Source organism: Passer montanus, unplaced genomic scaffold, assembly GCF_014805655.1.
Source record: "Passer montanus isolate IOZ18808 unplaced genomic scaffold, ASM1480565v1 scaffold31, whole genome shotgun sequence".
Classification (NCBI taxonomy): Eukaryota; Metazoa; Chordata; class Aves; order Passeriformes; family Passeridae; genus Passer; species Passer montanus.
Window position 1 is genome coordinate 8,793,890 of NW_024367819.1, and position 15,632 is coordinate 8,809,521.

Here is a 15,632-nt window from a genome sequence, read left to right on the forward strand (position 1 = left end):
GATGGGGAGCACAGCTAGGAAGCACTTCTGGGGAGCAGGCCCCAGGCTCAGTGTGCCTGTTGTGTTGGCTGGGAAGCGAGGTGGGACACTGTATGGCACTGTCAGGAAGGCGGCCAGCAGATTCCTCAGTGATGGGGTAGCACTGAATGACCTCAGAGCACAAATGGTCTGTGCAGCTGGTGGACTCCTGTGAGCACCCTGCCTGTGCCAGAGAGAGCTCAGGGCCCCAGCTCTCCTGGGAGGCAGCCCACACCTTGTAGTACCCTGCAGGCTGGCCTGCCTGCTGAGGCTGGGGGGCGGAAAGTGTTGGCAGCTCACGGAATTATTAACAGAAGAAGCAGAAGGGCAATGGGGAAAGTCAAAGAGTGGTTCCCCAGTGTCAGGCACAGAACTGGATCTGAAAAAGCTGAGCAAAATTTAGTGCTGGAAATGAAGGGATTGTGACTGCTCTGAAAAGCTGCTTTCACAGATGTTCTGAGTAAATGCCTGTGGTTAGTTTGAAAATACAGAGACAAACTGAACATTGCCATAGACTATAATATTAAAAGAGCAGTGTCATTTTAGTCCCTTTAGGTAAAGGAGCCTGACATTCATATTTCAGCAACTTTCTCTCACACATACCCCTGCTGATAAGCCTCCACACCTTCAAAGAGTGCTCTGTTGGGTTTAAATGGCATCAAATCTACTTCCCCCTAAATGCTTTTGGAGCCTCTGATAATATAGAATGGGAAATAAAGAGCTGTGTGGGGCTGGGTAACCCTGAAACAGGAGTACAGACCTCTCCCAGCTGCTGTGGAAATCATCAGAGTCATTAGCCAGGGACATTGTGAAAAAGGGTTCACACTAAAGCAAACACTTGAGAAATTGAGTGTCCTGCTGAAAGTGTGTTGGGAGAGCTAGTTTCCTCCATGGATCTTAGGGTACTTGCTGGAAGATGGTGACTTTCTCTTTGGAGGGGCAGTGTTCCTTTGCAACCATACATGTGGCATCATCTGACTACAGAGCACTCAATTTAGGAGATCAGACCTGATCCTGTAGAGCTGTGTATGCCTGTACTTGAAGAACTGCTGCTGTTCTGATGTGAGTGAAACAGCCTGCTATGTGTATGCTGAGGATGAGCAATAAGGGGAGAGAAAGAACAATGAAAAGGAGAGCCCTTCTTGACTATGTCCCTTTACTGTAGTTACTTTAGTCCAGCTGTTCTTCATGCAGTTGCCTCTGCTATGACTTTGTGATACTGGCTGCCATGTCTGGCTCTTGGAAATTTTCATGCTCTATTATTTTTCTGTGTACTGCCTATTCTGAGCCAGATACGCAGGAGATAGAATATTCATCATGCTAAACCAGCCATAATTCAGAGCAGGAAAAGAATGCATTTTCATACAGTATTTGTTACACATCATAGGCCATCCCCAATGCTTGTGTGTGTCACTCTAGTGAGTTGGCCCTGGCTGGATGTCAGACACCCATCAAAACTCCTCTATCACTCGCCCTCCACCACTGGACAGGGGAGAGGAAATATAATGAAAGGTTCATGGATTGAAATAAGGACCAGGAGAGATCACTCACCAATACTGTCATGGACAAAACATGATTGAATGTGAGTTATTAATTGAATTTTTTGCTAACAAAACCAGATCAGGATCATGAGAAGTAAAATAAGACCTCAAACACCACCTTCCCCCACAACCCCCTACGCTTCCTAGCTCTACCTCCTCCACAGCCTGGGACCAAACTTTCCAAGACACTGAGGCAGTTTTGGTTACATCACGTTTCCATATTCTGCCAGTGTTGACTTTGACCAACATCTTGTTTGCCAGCTGGACAAAATGTGTGCAGTGTGGATGAGAGAGGTGTAGGTGTTAAATTACGGAGGTCCTGAAATGCACCAGTGTGGACTTCATTAGCAGTGCAGCAGCTCTGGGGCCTCCAGCAGCTGTCCTGTGCCCAGTGCTCAGGGAGTGGAGGTCAGGGATTCTCAAACATGCATGTGATACACAGTACGTGACATATTCCCTGTTAATGAGGAGTGCAGGACAAGCCCTGTGGATGAATGGCAGGTCAGGAGCAAGCCCTCAGTGAGATTGCTACTTGTCAGTGCACTCCAGGTAAGGAGTGTGGTAAGGCTGTGGAAGAGGTCTCTTCTCTAAACCAAACCCCTCAGCAGGTGCCCGTCTCAATAGGAATGGATAATGTAGGGATTCTGTCTCTCAAAAAACAAACTGAAAAATTAAGGAAGACTGCTGTATTTTGCTCCTATATCTGGGAGCATGTTTAAGATAGTGATTGGAAAGAAGGAGAGAGGGACTAGGGGGGGAGGGGTCAAGGAGCCTGGGCAGCTTTCCCAGCACTGTGTTGTTACTGTAAATTATACCAAGTCCCAAGAGACATTTTTCAGTTCTGACTTGTCTCTCAAGTAGAGGCAACAGTCTCACACTTTCCACCAGAAGATGAGATTATACAAGGTCCTTGTTCCTGGAGAGCAATGGTTACACTACACCATTTATCCCAGTGCTGAGTTCTTGGATATTGGATAGGTTTCTTTGGTACACTCACATCACCCCTAGCTATAATGTTCCTGCCTGTAGGGACTTAGCACATTGAAGGCTGTTCCCAACCACACCTTTCAGAATGTGAAGGCACAGCCTTGAATGGCAAAGGACCCAGCAAAAAAATCTCACTCCCCACCTCTTATCCAGAAGCACAGGGACAGCTGGAAGCCTGACTGTGCTACTCCTCTTGCCCTCTGATTTGCACCACCTCTGAGTGGTAGCAGACTGGCTCTTCACAGGCCTGTGCCAGCAGTCCAGTGCATCTCACCTTGCTGCCCCTTTGTGAGGGCAGAGCACTGAGTGACAAGCCCTTGGCATAGTTATTCTCCCTTCTGAGATCAGGTGAGAAGGTTCATCCTAGAGTATTTATGTTTATGAGGGCCGCTCTTTTCTCTTAGGCTGTCTTTCACCTCTCCCAGCCTTCCTCCCAATTCTCTGACCCCAGGGTGTGCCAAGGTTCATCACTACAAGTGCCCATCATGACTGGCTCTAGGGAACAGGGAGGCCAGTGCTGTGACACACCTATGTCACAGCTGCTGACAGATACAAAAACTGATCCACTTCCTTGGAAAAAAAAATAAAAAAAATCAGTGTTTCTTGAGAAAAAAAAAAGAGCCAAGATGCAGGGCCTGCATGGTGTTCATGCATCCAGGAGCTGTTTTCATCTCCATGCTCAAGTGACAGAAGAAAGACCTTGGCACAGAAGTATGCTCCGGGGGCAGCTACTGAGAATAGGTAAAATGTTCACAAGTCATCACAGTTATCATTAACAATTTCAGCTTTATCACCATGCTCTACAGTACGGGTGTGTGTGAGGACCCTGACCCACTGGGCTGCAAGAGGGGTCCTTGAGCCAGCCATGGTTTGTGCCTGGTCTCTGATGCTCACTGGCATGGGCACTTTTGGTAGCCAAGGACAAGCACTGGCAGCCCATGGTCGTTCTGATCCCTGCCATCAGGAACACACTCCTACTTGGCACAGCCCTGGAGCAAGGACCTTGTTCCAGCCCAGGGAGCTGCTTTGCTCCATCAGCTGTAAAGAGAGCCCAAGCTGCAGTGAAGGGCTGAACAAGGTGGGTCTGCCAGTGGATCCCTGGGTGTTTATAACGCTATGGCTAGAGCAGAAACAATCCCACCCCGACTCCTGAAACACATCCCCCTCCATTAAGAGGGTAGAGGGCTGGTCCTTTCCTTCTCCCTTTCCCCCTCTTCCTTCCCTCCCGGAGGTCACCTTCAGCAGGGAGGCAGTGTGCCCCCAGGCCCAGAGCCATGGGGACGGGGCGGAGCGTCACGCCTCGCCCCGCAGCTCCTGGCAGCCCCGTCCGGCTGCCGGCGCAGGCTGAGCCCGGCGGCTGCGGCGAGGGGAGCGCGGCAGTCGCGGCTGGCTGGCTGTCTGTCCTGCGCCGCTGGACAAGGTGAGAGGCTTAGGACAGGCGGAAGGGAGAGCGGGAAGGGAAGTCACAGCAGTGGCAGGATGGAAGACACTGGACAGGCATGTACAAGGGCACCCACCCCTCTCAAACTGGTTTTGGAGACTCGAGCGTGGTGTGCCGGCACAATGCGGAGCGCACCCACTTCCCCCAGAGATGGAGAGCTCGTGGGTGGCTTTGCCCTGGAAGGTCGCTTTGCGTCCACTTGTGTTCGGTGGGATGGTGCTGCGGTCCTGGCGGGTTGGTTGGGAGCAAGGTGTGCTGTGGCTTGGTCCCAGTGCGATTGCTGCCGGTTTCTGTCCGAGGAGGCTGCGGTGTGCTGCGGACTGCCGAGAGGCTTACGGGGCTCTGCGGGGAGAGCTGGGGGTCCCTGCCCGGATCAGAGCACGCAGCTCTGCTACCGGCACAGTCATGCCACCCTCTGCAGCGAGATTAAGCACTGGCCTGCTGACCGGTTTCAGAAAGAAGCTCATAAATCTACCAGCAATAAGGCCACAAGCAAACATTGCGGTAATCGGTTCCTATCCCTTGTTGTATTAAACATGGTTTGCACCAGAGTGGACCTTTTAGGGGAAAAAAAAAGATGCCATTCTTGAACCAAAAGTCATGAAGATGGAAGGATATTCTTCCACAATGTTTGATGATATTTTTAGGGGCAAATATCCTTCTTCACAGAATCTGCACCACAGCAGAGGTCTGAAATGGCCTCACTTCAGCTTCATCTCTTGGTTTTATTATCATGCTTTTACCTAACTGGGAGAGCCCTTTTTAGTGAAATTCCAGTACTCAGAAAAGTGCATACAGATGAGAGAGTAACTTCACTATATCTGTTTGATAACCAATGAAGACAGCACCCCTGTAAGTTTCCCCTGTAATTTTCAGCCCTCTTGCCATTGTCATGACGTTCTCTTGTCCTTTTTCTGTCAAACTGGGGACACCAGAGGTAGCTTGCTGAACTGTGGACTCACCAATATCATTAAAAACATAAAAAGCATCCAGTAACTGGTTCTGTTGATCTATCAGCCTCCAGAAGAGTTCAGAAAATTTACCCAGGCTTTCTTCATATCAATGTATTTTTAACATTTCAAGAAGCATCATGAAAAGATTGTTAAAGAAGAATACAAAGCACAGCAAATGAAAAAATAAATTTATTATAAAAATACAAATTCCACTGGTGTGTGATATTCTGAATTGTAGTGCAGAAGCTGTTAACAGGTGGTCAGCTCTTCAGAAATACAGCTTCCCTAACTCAGCTGATTTTTGAAGATTAAATTTCAGACTGTCTCATTGCATCTGTATGTAGGAACCTCTGCAGAAACTGGAGTTCACTGTAAGAGGCACATTGCCTCAGAACAGATCTCTTCTTTTGTTACAACCATCTCAGCCTACGTGAAACGGAACAGCTGTCTCTTATTTTTTTTTCTTCTTTGTTTTGTTTTGTTTACAGTGATGCTTACTTTCTTAATTTAGCATCTGGAAAATGTTAGTTTGCCTCTCACTGCTGATGTTTCCTGCATTTGAATCTTTTCAGGCATTCTCTTTACCAGAATGAATGCAAAAGTGGAATCTGTAGCATCAGTAACCCTTGTTCTGCTCTTGCTATGCTGTTAGACTTGTATCTGTAACACTAAGATGTGTATCTATATCACTGTAGATTATTTCTACTGCAATTCTCTATCATCCAGTGTCTTAAGGCCTGCAAAGGTAGTGAGGCTATACCAGATGTACATTTCTGGATTTACATACTGCCCATTAAGCAGCATGAAGAACCTGGATGTGTCTGATTAATATGACTTTTTTTCCCCCTGTCACCCATCCAATGCCAGACTAAAATCCTGACTGCTTTGGTCATTTGGAATGCTTTTGTATCTGTGTATGTGCATGCACTAGTTTTACCAAGCAACACATTGTCTACCCAAACCCTTTTTGTGCCATTTGCAAATATTTTTCTGGACGATTTCAGTGTTTTCTTCTAGACCATTGAGAAAAGCAAAAGTATTATGACAGAGTTAGGATTGGAAAAAATAATAATTGTGTAGGGTGAGAACAACAATAAAATATGGTGTTTTCCACTATATACTGGGCTTTTAAATAATTAATTAAAAATGTGTGGCTTCTTGGTTTAGACCAATGCCAGGATGAATTTGTACAGATAACTTTCAGGAAATGACCGGTGAATGGGACATTTCTGGCAGGTGCTATATGAACCAATACCAGGATGAGAACTGCTTCAAACCAAAAATTTAGAAGTGGGAGATGCCTGCAGGTGGGATCCTTACAGAGCCCCTAAGCAGAAGTGTGATAGCAACTGGATGAAGTGATCTGAGTTACTTGAGGTACACTAAATACATTTGAGAAAGATGTGCTTTACTAAACATGGTGCAAAAATATTCATGTAGAAACCAGTTAGGCAGTACCCATAAAGGGACATGAAGAGGCAGTTAATTTCTTCCCCAACATTCACCAGTAATTTGGAAAAACTCTGGACTCATAATGGATGTATAAGGTAGTACAGCCTGTGTGTCATTCCTGCAAAAAGAGATCTTGAGGCCACAGCATGAGGCAGGGGGGAATTCTAGTCAATGTGTGACAGGAGGCATTCCCCCCAAGACAGTTGGGTTTTAACGTGTGGGATGGGAGGAGAAAAATGATGAGGCTTTAAAAAAGAGCCATGAAACAGATCTGAAAGCCGAACAAGCAGGCTGGACAATCTGAGAGCTTGGTTTGACGATTAGACAAAAAGTTATTTGAAGACATTAAACCAATAAGAAAAGTGAGAGGTGTCTTGATCAGAGAGCACAGAGATGCTTATTCTCAATTCAAAATGTGACCACATTTTGTGGCAGCATCACATCTGTTTTTTAACTAACTGATGCAGGCACTACAGAAGCACAGTGTGACAGATGCTTTGTGAAGCCTAAGTAAAGCATCAGTTAAATGCATAGCCTGAGCTTCAGCCTTAATTTTACACAACCTAATTAATTGAAAATATGTTCTCATAGCCTATGGTCATACCTCTGACCACAGTGCATATAAACACTGCAAGAGTCTGGAGAAATTTAACAGGTATTAGAAACCTCATTTCTCTATCTGAGAAACTGCAGTAGCAGGTTAGGTAAATTCAGATTAGGTTATCATATGAAAACCTAACAGCAAGAATGTTCACACCAGCATTTATAATTGACCCACTGTCTTTGGATCAAGCCTGAATGACTTTTTGAAAGAGGTGCCCCAGATGCTATTTGTTATTTGGTTTGTGTTAAGGCCCTGTTGAAGGTCAGACAAGAAAGTGGACCCCACATGCCATACGCTCAAGGCCATTTTTAATAGAGTATCTTTGATATGAGAAGAGGCTGAAACAGCTGAAACTCTTCAGCTTGAAAAAGAGAAGGCTCAGATGGGATCTTATTGGTGTATATAAATATCTGATGAGGGGTAATGAAGAAAAGGGAGCCAGAATCTTCTAAGCAGTGATCTTTGAGAGGAGTTTCCATCTATGGAGATATTGAAGACCTGGCTAAACACCTTCCTAGACAACCTGCTTCAGTTGCTCCAGCTTGAGCCAGGGACTTGGATTAGATGATCTCAAGAGGTCCCTTCCAACCTAAACACACCTGTGATTCTGTTATCATAGCACTGTCTCTGTTATACAGGGATCACACTGTCTTTGGCTTTTGACATGTATGAAGTGCTTTTCTGCACTAAATATATTAATCATTTTGGTTGAAGAACCAGAATAATATTACCTGGACTAAGACATTGCATTTCCATAGGTTAGATCCCCAACAGTTTCTCAGGTGGTTCAGAAGTATCTCGTGATGTTGTAAAGGATGTGAGCTTTTTGCTGCTGTAATTAGAGATTCTTTTGAGGAATTACAGTTTCTCACAGTCAGCAGCCTGGAAACAAGAACTCTAGCAGGGATGAAGCATGGAAAGGATAGTGGAGGAAAGAACAGGTTTGAATAGGACTCTGCCTGCTGCCTTCAGTACAGCACAGCCAATTGGTGAATGCATCCTGGCCAGGGCCCTGGTGACCTCCTCTTCAGTGCTTGTCAATCTGCAAAAGGAAAACTACACTTTAGAAGGTATCACAAGTAGGTGCAGAGCACCCAGGCACACTCTACTCAGCAGTGACCCAAATTTGATCCTCTCTTACCTTCCTAGCTAATCACAGTGGCATCTCAAAGAAAGACCTATCAACATCAGCTGTTTTCTCGAGTATGGACTTCCTCTTGTAGTTAATGACTCCAAGTGCAGCGAGGGCCAAAAAGTCTGCAAACTGTTCTGGAGTGACTGCAGCTGGGGCTTCCTCCATAAGGAGCCCTGATCAGACTCACAGGTCACAGGCCCTCAAGAAACTCTACCCATATCCTCTGGATGATCTGTTCTTCCAAGCTGGCTCATTCATTTTATTGCTCTACTCTTGCAGAAAAGTAGGGCCAATTACTTGGCACTTCTGAATTGGATAAGATTTAGAAATGCAATCTAGGAGAGATGGAAGGGAAGAGAAGAGGAATTTCCCCACAAATAGTCCCAGAGTCCTATCGAAATCCAGCCTTGTGGTAGATTTTCCAGGTTTAAGTGATTCTTTTTTTACAAATTTCTTTATTTTGAAGCATGACTGTATTTAGCAGCAGTGGGGTTCCTTTGCAGAAGAGAGATGTGGACATACTAGAACAAATCTAGACTGTGAAGACAGTTAAGATATGGGAGTATCTCTCACAGGAGGAGAGGCTAACAGAGCTGGAACTTCATCAGCCTCAAGAACAGAAGGCTTGAGAGGATCATCTGATTGATGCATATGAACACCTGCAAAAACACACAACCAGGTGTATCACAGTATCAAATGATACTGAGTGACAGAACAAGAGGTAGTGGGCCTGAAACAGAATTTCTATTTAAGCATAAGTTAAAATCTTTTTATCACAAGGGTGATTGGACACTGAAACAGGTTACCCACAGCAGCTACGGAGTCTCCATCTTTATAGATATTTAAAACTGGGCTGGACACCAGACAACCTCCTCTAGTTAATCCTCCTCTGAGCAGGTTGTTGCAGTAAGAGGTCTCCAGAAGTACCTTCTGGCATTTACCATCCTGTGACTCTGGTTCTGTGACTTTGCTCCAAGGCCAGGAAGAACTCCCAGGCCCAAAGTGCCTTGTTCAGAGCACAGGGAGGTAGACAGGGAGAAAGTGCTGCCACAGAGGCCTTAAAATGCTGCCTTGTAGCTGTCTGGGAAAAGTGAAAAAACACTTCTCTGAAATGGGTCTGAAGCACCTGGCTGTAGCTCAAAATGCCAGTGATGTCCCAGGTTACTTCCTGTATAAGTTACTTGGCTGCACAGATGCGTGACTTTTGGTCAGAAATGTCATCAGGCATGTGAGGTACTGAGCTCCCTTTGGCTTCCTTGGGCCACTCTGCATTTTGTCACATGCTAGCTGTGCCTGTGCCTGAGGGACAGGTTCTGTCTCATCTGCCAGCTCAAGGACTTTCTCCAGTAAGCAGTAGAGGTGGAATTCTGAGTAGAGAGATAAGGTCTTGCTGCAGTAGGCTAATGAGAGCAAGGGGATGACTGGGTGACACTTGAAAATCTGGTACTCTGCTAATGTTTTTCCTGTTGTTTAATATTAGGCAAAAGGATTAGGGGGCTGGAGGAGGTTCCCTTCAATACAGAGACTTTTCTATGATGAAGGGCTTTGCCAGAGATGTGCTGTATAAAAGTGCAAATTCAATTCTAGCACAGCAGCAAGAGTGCTCAGGCTCCAAGTGGCAGAAATATGCCCTGCCATGACATGGTTTGTGTTGCATGTTTGATCTGGCTTTCTCTGTGCATGCTGTGATGTTCCTGACTCTGGCTGTGGTGTTCCTGCAGCACTCAGTCATGGCCGAGAGCTCAGCTGTGACCACAGCAGTGCCAGAGAGAGCAGCACCAACCAAGCTGGAGGAGCTCCTGGAGATCACCGCTCAGAGCCTGGTGCGCGCCGAGGTAGCTGAGCACTATGAGGTTGTTCGGGAGCTGGGCAGGGGCAAGTATGGCCATGTGATGCTAGTGACCCACAGGCAGAGAGGTAAGGAACTGACTGTGCCTTGTCTCCTCTCCACTCACCAGGGCACGGGGCATGGGGTGGGTTGGTGGCACACTGGCTGAGGACAGACAGCATAGCAGGGAGGATCCCCAGGGAGACTAACAGGATGGGGACCTCCCCAGCTAGGGATCATCCCATTACATCCAGCCAGTGTCCAGGTGATGCCAGGGGGCAGCCCAGAACATCCAGCAAGTTTATAGTGATAAGACAGGTCCAGGGTCAAGCTGGGAAGTTAATCCATAAATCAGAATCAAGAGAGTTCACAGATACACACCAACATGCATGTGATATAGATGGAAACAGCAGTCCCACCATAGGGCTGAGTCACAGAGCCCCAAGCCTGATCTGAAGTGGTGGCCATGGACAGAGAGTGTGAATGAAAGTCCTGGCTTGGCCGTATGAGTGCCCTGACACTGCTCTTCCCCAACAGTCCCAGCTCAGACTGATGGGCCCAAATATCCTGAATGTCTCTACTCTGCCAGGGCTCCTGTGCATGCCCAGGGCTCAAAACTCACACCAGCAGCAGTGCCTGTTCCGAAACCTGGGTATACCCACACAAACTTTGGACTAGAGACCTTCCCGAGGCTGTGGCTGCCTGCATCTGTGGCTGCTCTGTTTTGCCTCGGTGTGACTTCCACGGGAATCAAACCCACTCTTCCCATCCCCAGGGACTCCTATGGCTCTCAAGCTGCTACCCAAAGCCAGTACCAAGCTGCACACCTTCCTGTATGAGTATTGTGTCGCACTGTCCCTTGCCACCCACCCTGCCATCATCGGCATGTTTGGAATTGCCATTGAGTCCAGCCAGTACTATGGCTTCCTCTATGAACCAGCGCTGCACAAAGACCTCATCTCTATCATCAAACCCCGCGTGAGTGTTGCTACAAGGCCATGGGGATTGGGCTGCAGCATTTGGCCCCTCTGGAGGCTGGCTGGGTCAGAGGGAGGGAGATAAAGGCAATGGCTTTGGATCTATCTGGGGTCTGCAGCACTGAAGCAGCCTTGGGCTTGCAAGGTGAGAAACGTGAAGATCTTTCCTAGTGCAGAGCACTGAGGTGAGAGTCCCTCTGGCAGGGCTGCTGAGGTGCCCATGTGTGCCATCCTGCCTTTCTCTCTCCCTGCCCAGGATGGGATTCCTGAGCCGGCCGCAAAGCAGTGTGCCAAGCAGCTCGTGAGCGCACTGGAGTTCATCCACAGCCGGGGGCTGGTGTACCGCGACATCAAGCCTGAGAACGTGCTGCTTTTTGATCCCGACTGCCGGCTCGTCAAACTCACTGACTTCGGCCTGACGAGGCCCAAGGGTACCAAGCTCAAGCTGGTGGCCGGGGTAATCCCCTACACGGCCCCCGAGCTGAGCAACACTGCTGATGCCCAGGGGGTGCCCATCGACACCAGCATGGATGCCTGGGCCTTCGGGGTGCTGCTTTTCTGCCTGCTGACCGGCTACTTCCCCTGGGAGCAGAGCCTGCCGGAGGACCCTTTCTTTGAGGACTTCATGCAGTGGCAGGAGACAGGCCTAGAAAAGGACGTGCCCCGGCACTGGAAGCGCCTGACAGCCGAGGCTGCCGGGATGCTGCGGAGCCTGCTGGCTCTAGATCCCGCCAAGCGTGGCCCCGTCAGCGGCGTCCTGCGCTACGTGGACTGCCCTTGGCGCCGGGAGGATGGGCGCAGTGAGGAGGCTGCCGTCAAGTCCTAGGGTCTGCTCTCCACAGCGGGAGGGAAGGAGGGTCTCAGCCTGCAAGGGGCTTCAGGGTTTGGGCACCACGGTGGCCTGGGTGTGAGAGGCCCAGGTGGCCCAGAGAGCAGCTTCCCTGCTGCCACAGAGCCAAGCTCCTTCCCCAGCTGATGGCCCTCACCCCATGACTCAGTGCTGCCCAGCGCCGCCTCCTTGTGGCTTGAAAACATCTTTCTCTTGGAAATGACTGTGTGTGAAGCATCCACTCCTTTCCTAGCCACAGGAAGTCCAGGGAGTTATTTAGGCTGCAGCACATGCCGTGCCTCAAAATAGAGCAAAATGTGTACTTTTGTGTTTCTGTATGTGGCTCGTTTTCCCTCATAATAAATGCCTGTTGGGACCCCCTTGCTGTTGGAAAGCAGGGAGCATGTCAGAACTTGCAGCTCTCCAGGACAAGCTGTCCAAGGCAGGGCCCATCTCTGAATGCTGCCAGTGCCCACACCAGGAGCCCTGGAGGGTGGCTTCAGGCTGGTGGGGTGGAGGGGCTGGGGAGATCCCAGCACGCGGCCATGGATGATGACTGGGGAATGTTTATGGTGTTGAGGTTATCTCATGCCAACCCAAACACATCTCTTCCCTTGTACTGCCTTCAGGTCCTAGGACAATGTCCTTCCTGCTCTTTTGGATGCCTGGCTACCCTTCTACAAGACCTTTCTTCTCCCCTTTCCTATCACTTCTTTAACCCTTCCCTAGACACACACCTCTTCTAATGTCCCAATATCCGCCTAGGTGCACATTTTAATCCTGAAAAGGAGTAGCAAAGAGGGAATTAGGGGTTAGTAGCCATTTTTACTTTTCTACCTCTTTTCAATCCCCAGGATCTTGCTGTTGGTAATAATCCCTTCCTGCACTCAACCTGGTCTTTTGCTGGAAACATTCACAGCTTGTTTTCCACTCTCAGGGGGATTCATAACTTCTAAAAATGCAGTGTCCCAGTGCTATATTTTCTAGCATTTCAGCTTTTTTTTTCATGTCAGACCTATTCCTGCACACACTCCTATGCTTCCCCAACCTTCAGCTTTTTTTTTTTTTTCTTCCAGCTTCTTTTCACCCACTGGCATTTTAACATTACTTCACTTCTCTACTAACACTACCCATCACCTGGTAAACATATTTTGCTCATTCCTCTCTTAGCAACATCACCTCTGTACTACTATTTTATGCTGTTCCTGCTCCCTACGTCACGTATGTCTTGAGTCTTCCAGCTCCCCAACCTATCTTACCAAACAGCATTGTGCTCACACTGTCCAAGATACAGTTTTCTTCTGCTTACTTCTATCTCTTAGAATCTTTCATTACTTGAAATCGTAATAAATGCTGCTCAACTCCAGCCTGCTGAGATTTGGCTTTAATAACACCTTAATTGCTATAGGAATAGCAGAGGAATTTTAAGGTGCCAACATGGTTCCTGCATTTAAAGTGGAGAAGCCTTAAAACCAATGGATATAAAGGTCAGGTAGCTGGCAACTATCCAGTCAAAAATAATGGAAAAAGCATTTGTTAAAGATGTTAGCTAATGGAGAATTACAGAATAAGAATGTGGTTTTTTTGAATGAGACATTAATTTTTTAATAATAAAGTTGTGTTTGATACAGGAAATTCATAGTGCTATGGTACAGAGTTTTTGTAAGGCATGACCTATTGATAAAAAGAGAATTATGGTATGTTGTATTGATTCAGAAGATGCAAAGTCCATAAAATATAGATTAAGTGGATTGAGAACTTTCAACAGGCAGAAGAGATAATCGTCTGCTTGGAATGCTCTATTTTGTTTGGTTTCTGCAGGGATCAGTTGTTAAATGAAAACTGATTAACATTTCCAACCACGATTTTAAGGAAAATACAAAGCAGATAAAACCCTACAGATGACACAAGCATGAATAGGGCTGTAGCAAGAGAAACAGGCTACTCAAATAGATCTAGATAACTTGCTAAGTATATTCAAACAAAATACATTTTCTTACAGGCAGGAGAAACATAATTAGGTAGGAATGCATAAAAATAAAAGCCATCCTTACAAAAGGACCCTTAAAAACTTGCCAAGTCACAGAGGATACACAAGATTACATGTGTTCTTACTGTGTTGTCCTGTTTAAAAAGGCAAATGGGCTCCTTGCATGGTTAAAGAGGGGTAGAGAGTAGGGATGGTCAAATCTTCAGCAAAAACAGCTAACAGCATTCCTGCTGGCCTAAATATGAGTGTGGAAAGCAGGAGTGAGCAATCAGTTTTTTATACCTCATGAAGAAATCCTAGGTATGGTGCCACAATTACAGGCAAGCTGGAAAACTGGAGACAGCTCAGGAAAAAACATGGTGGGACTGTGGTTTAAGGTTGTAAGAAAGCCTTAAAGAAACTGACAAGTGAAACTATCTGGAATAGGAAGACTAGATGGTGAATTGATTATGGTATAGAATACTGAGAAGAAAATAATACTGAGCAGAAAATACCACCTACTAATGACCTATTTTAATTTGAGAGTGATCCAAGAGCAACCATGAGAGGTTGAAGCCGAACACTCCAGTAGTGAGGCTCTTGTCTACTGAAAGAAACCATCATATGAGCAGAGGCTGAGAGACTGGGGAATGTTCAGCCTGCAGAGAAGAGGCAGGATGGATCTTCTATCTCTTTATACTTCCAGGCATAAATATAAATTGAGAGAGGGGACGCATTTAAACAAAATAAAAATGGCTTTATGGTGATGGTGGCCAAACTTTGTAACATTGGTTGTGTGTCTATGGCTTTGGAGATGTTCAAAAGATGACTGGATAAAGCTCTGGGAAACTTTCACTAGTTGTCTCTCTTTTGAGAAAGATATTGGTGTAGGCAATCTTCACGTGTCCTGTGTGGTATCAACCATGCTGTGATTCCACAATGTTTTTTATTTTGAAGACACTCTGTGTTGTAGCTAAGGATGTTTAGGGCTCCCAAATGTCTTCTCCTTTGGAAATTCTCAGCATGGTCTTGGCAAAGTTGTCTGCCAAATGCAAAAAAGGCTTGACAAGAAAGGGTTAGCAAGATTTTAGGATTTATTCCAAATTAAAGTAAACCTGAACCGATGGAAAACTGACATCTCTGGGGAAACAGATCAATCTGCCCCATGCTGTCAGGACCCAGGCTGGTTTTTTTTTGCAGGAGCCAATTATGCCAATGAGAATCAGGGATTCAGTGCTGCCTGACAAAGGCAATGTGACAGGCTAATGGCAGTAAGAAGTGGCAATATCCAGGATTGTTTCTTTGTCTCCTTTGTCACAGGGCCTTGAGACTTTGGTAGAAGGGTTTCTGCTCCAGAAAGTTGTGTGATGCATAGTGAAGTGATGAAATCAGCACGGTGACTGCAAAATGCATGTGATGGTGGTGGGGGCCGGGCTACAATGAAGCAAGCACAGATTTGAGCACAGTGGCAAAAAGCCCTGCCCTGAGCCAAGTCCCCAACTGAGGGTTCTTTTCTCAGTAGCTTGTTCATAATTGCAGCTGGATTTCTTAAATCAATGAGTAAACAGACCTGGCAAAGACTATCCCCAGGGGGTCTGGAAAAGGATCTTGTTGCCCCCATCAGCCCCGGAGCAGCTGTTGGGAGAGGCTGAATGGAACGGAGCTGTGTGCAAGCACGCCGGCCCTTTGCACGCGCAGCCTCTGGCTGCAGGAGGACTGGCCAGGTGCCCAGCGCCCTAAAGGGCAACACTTCAGCTAATGTAGGCACGAGGGATGGGGTGGATCTGGTGTCATCCCTAAAGGGGCATCAGGTGGCTCTGAAGAGCAGGGGAAAACATGGTACTTCGCTCCTCTCTGGCATGGAATGAAGAGATAAATCGGGTAATTACCGAGCTCAC

The 15,632-nt window shown here is 47.0% G+C and overlaps 1 protein-coding gene across 1 annotated transcript; it reads left to right on the forward strand.

Annotated features, from left to right (window-relative positions):
- Positions 1-3,955: 3,955 nt before the first annotated feature.
- LOC120504890 (serine/threonine-protein kinase SBK2-like) lies at positions 3,956-13,404 on the forward strand. Its single transcript, XM_039714791.1, has 4 exons — positions 3,956-4,043; positions 9,853-10,048; positions 10,735-10,937; positions 11,193-13,404. The coding sequence occupies exons 1-4, from the start codon at positions 4,026-4,028 to the stop codon at positions 11,760-11,762; spliced, it is 987 nt and encodes a 328-aa protein (XP_039570725.1). The 5' UTR covers positions 3,956-4,025; the 3' UTR covers positions 11,763-13,404.
- Positions 13,405-15,632: the final 2,228 nt, after the last annotated feature.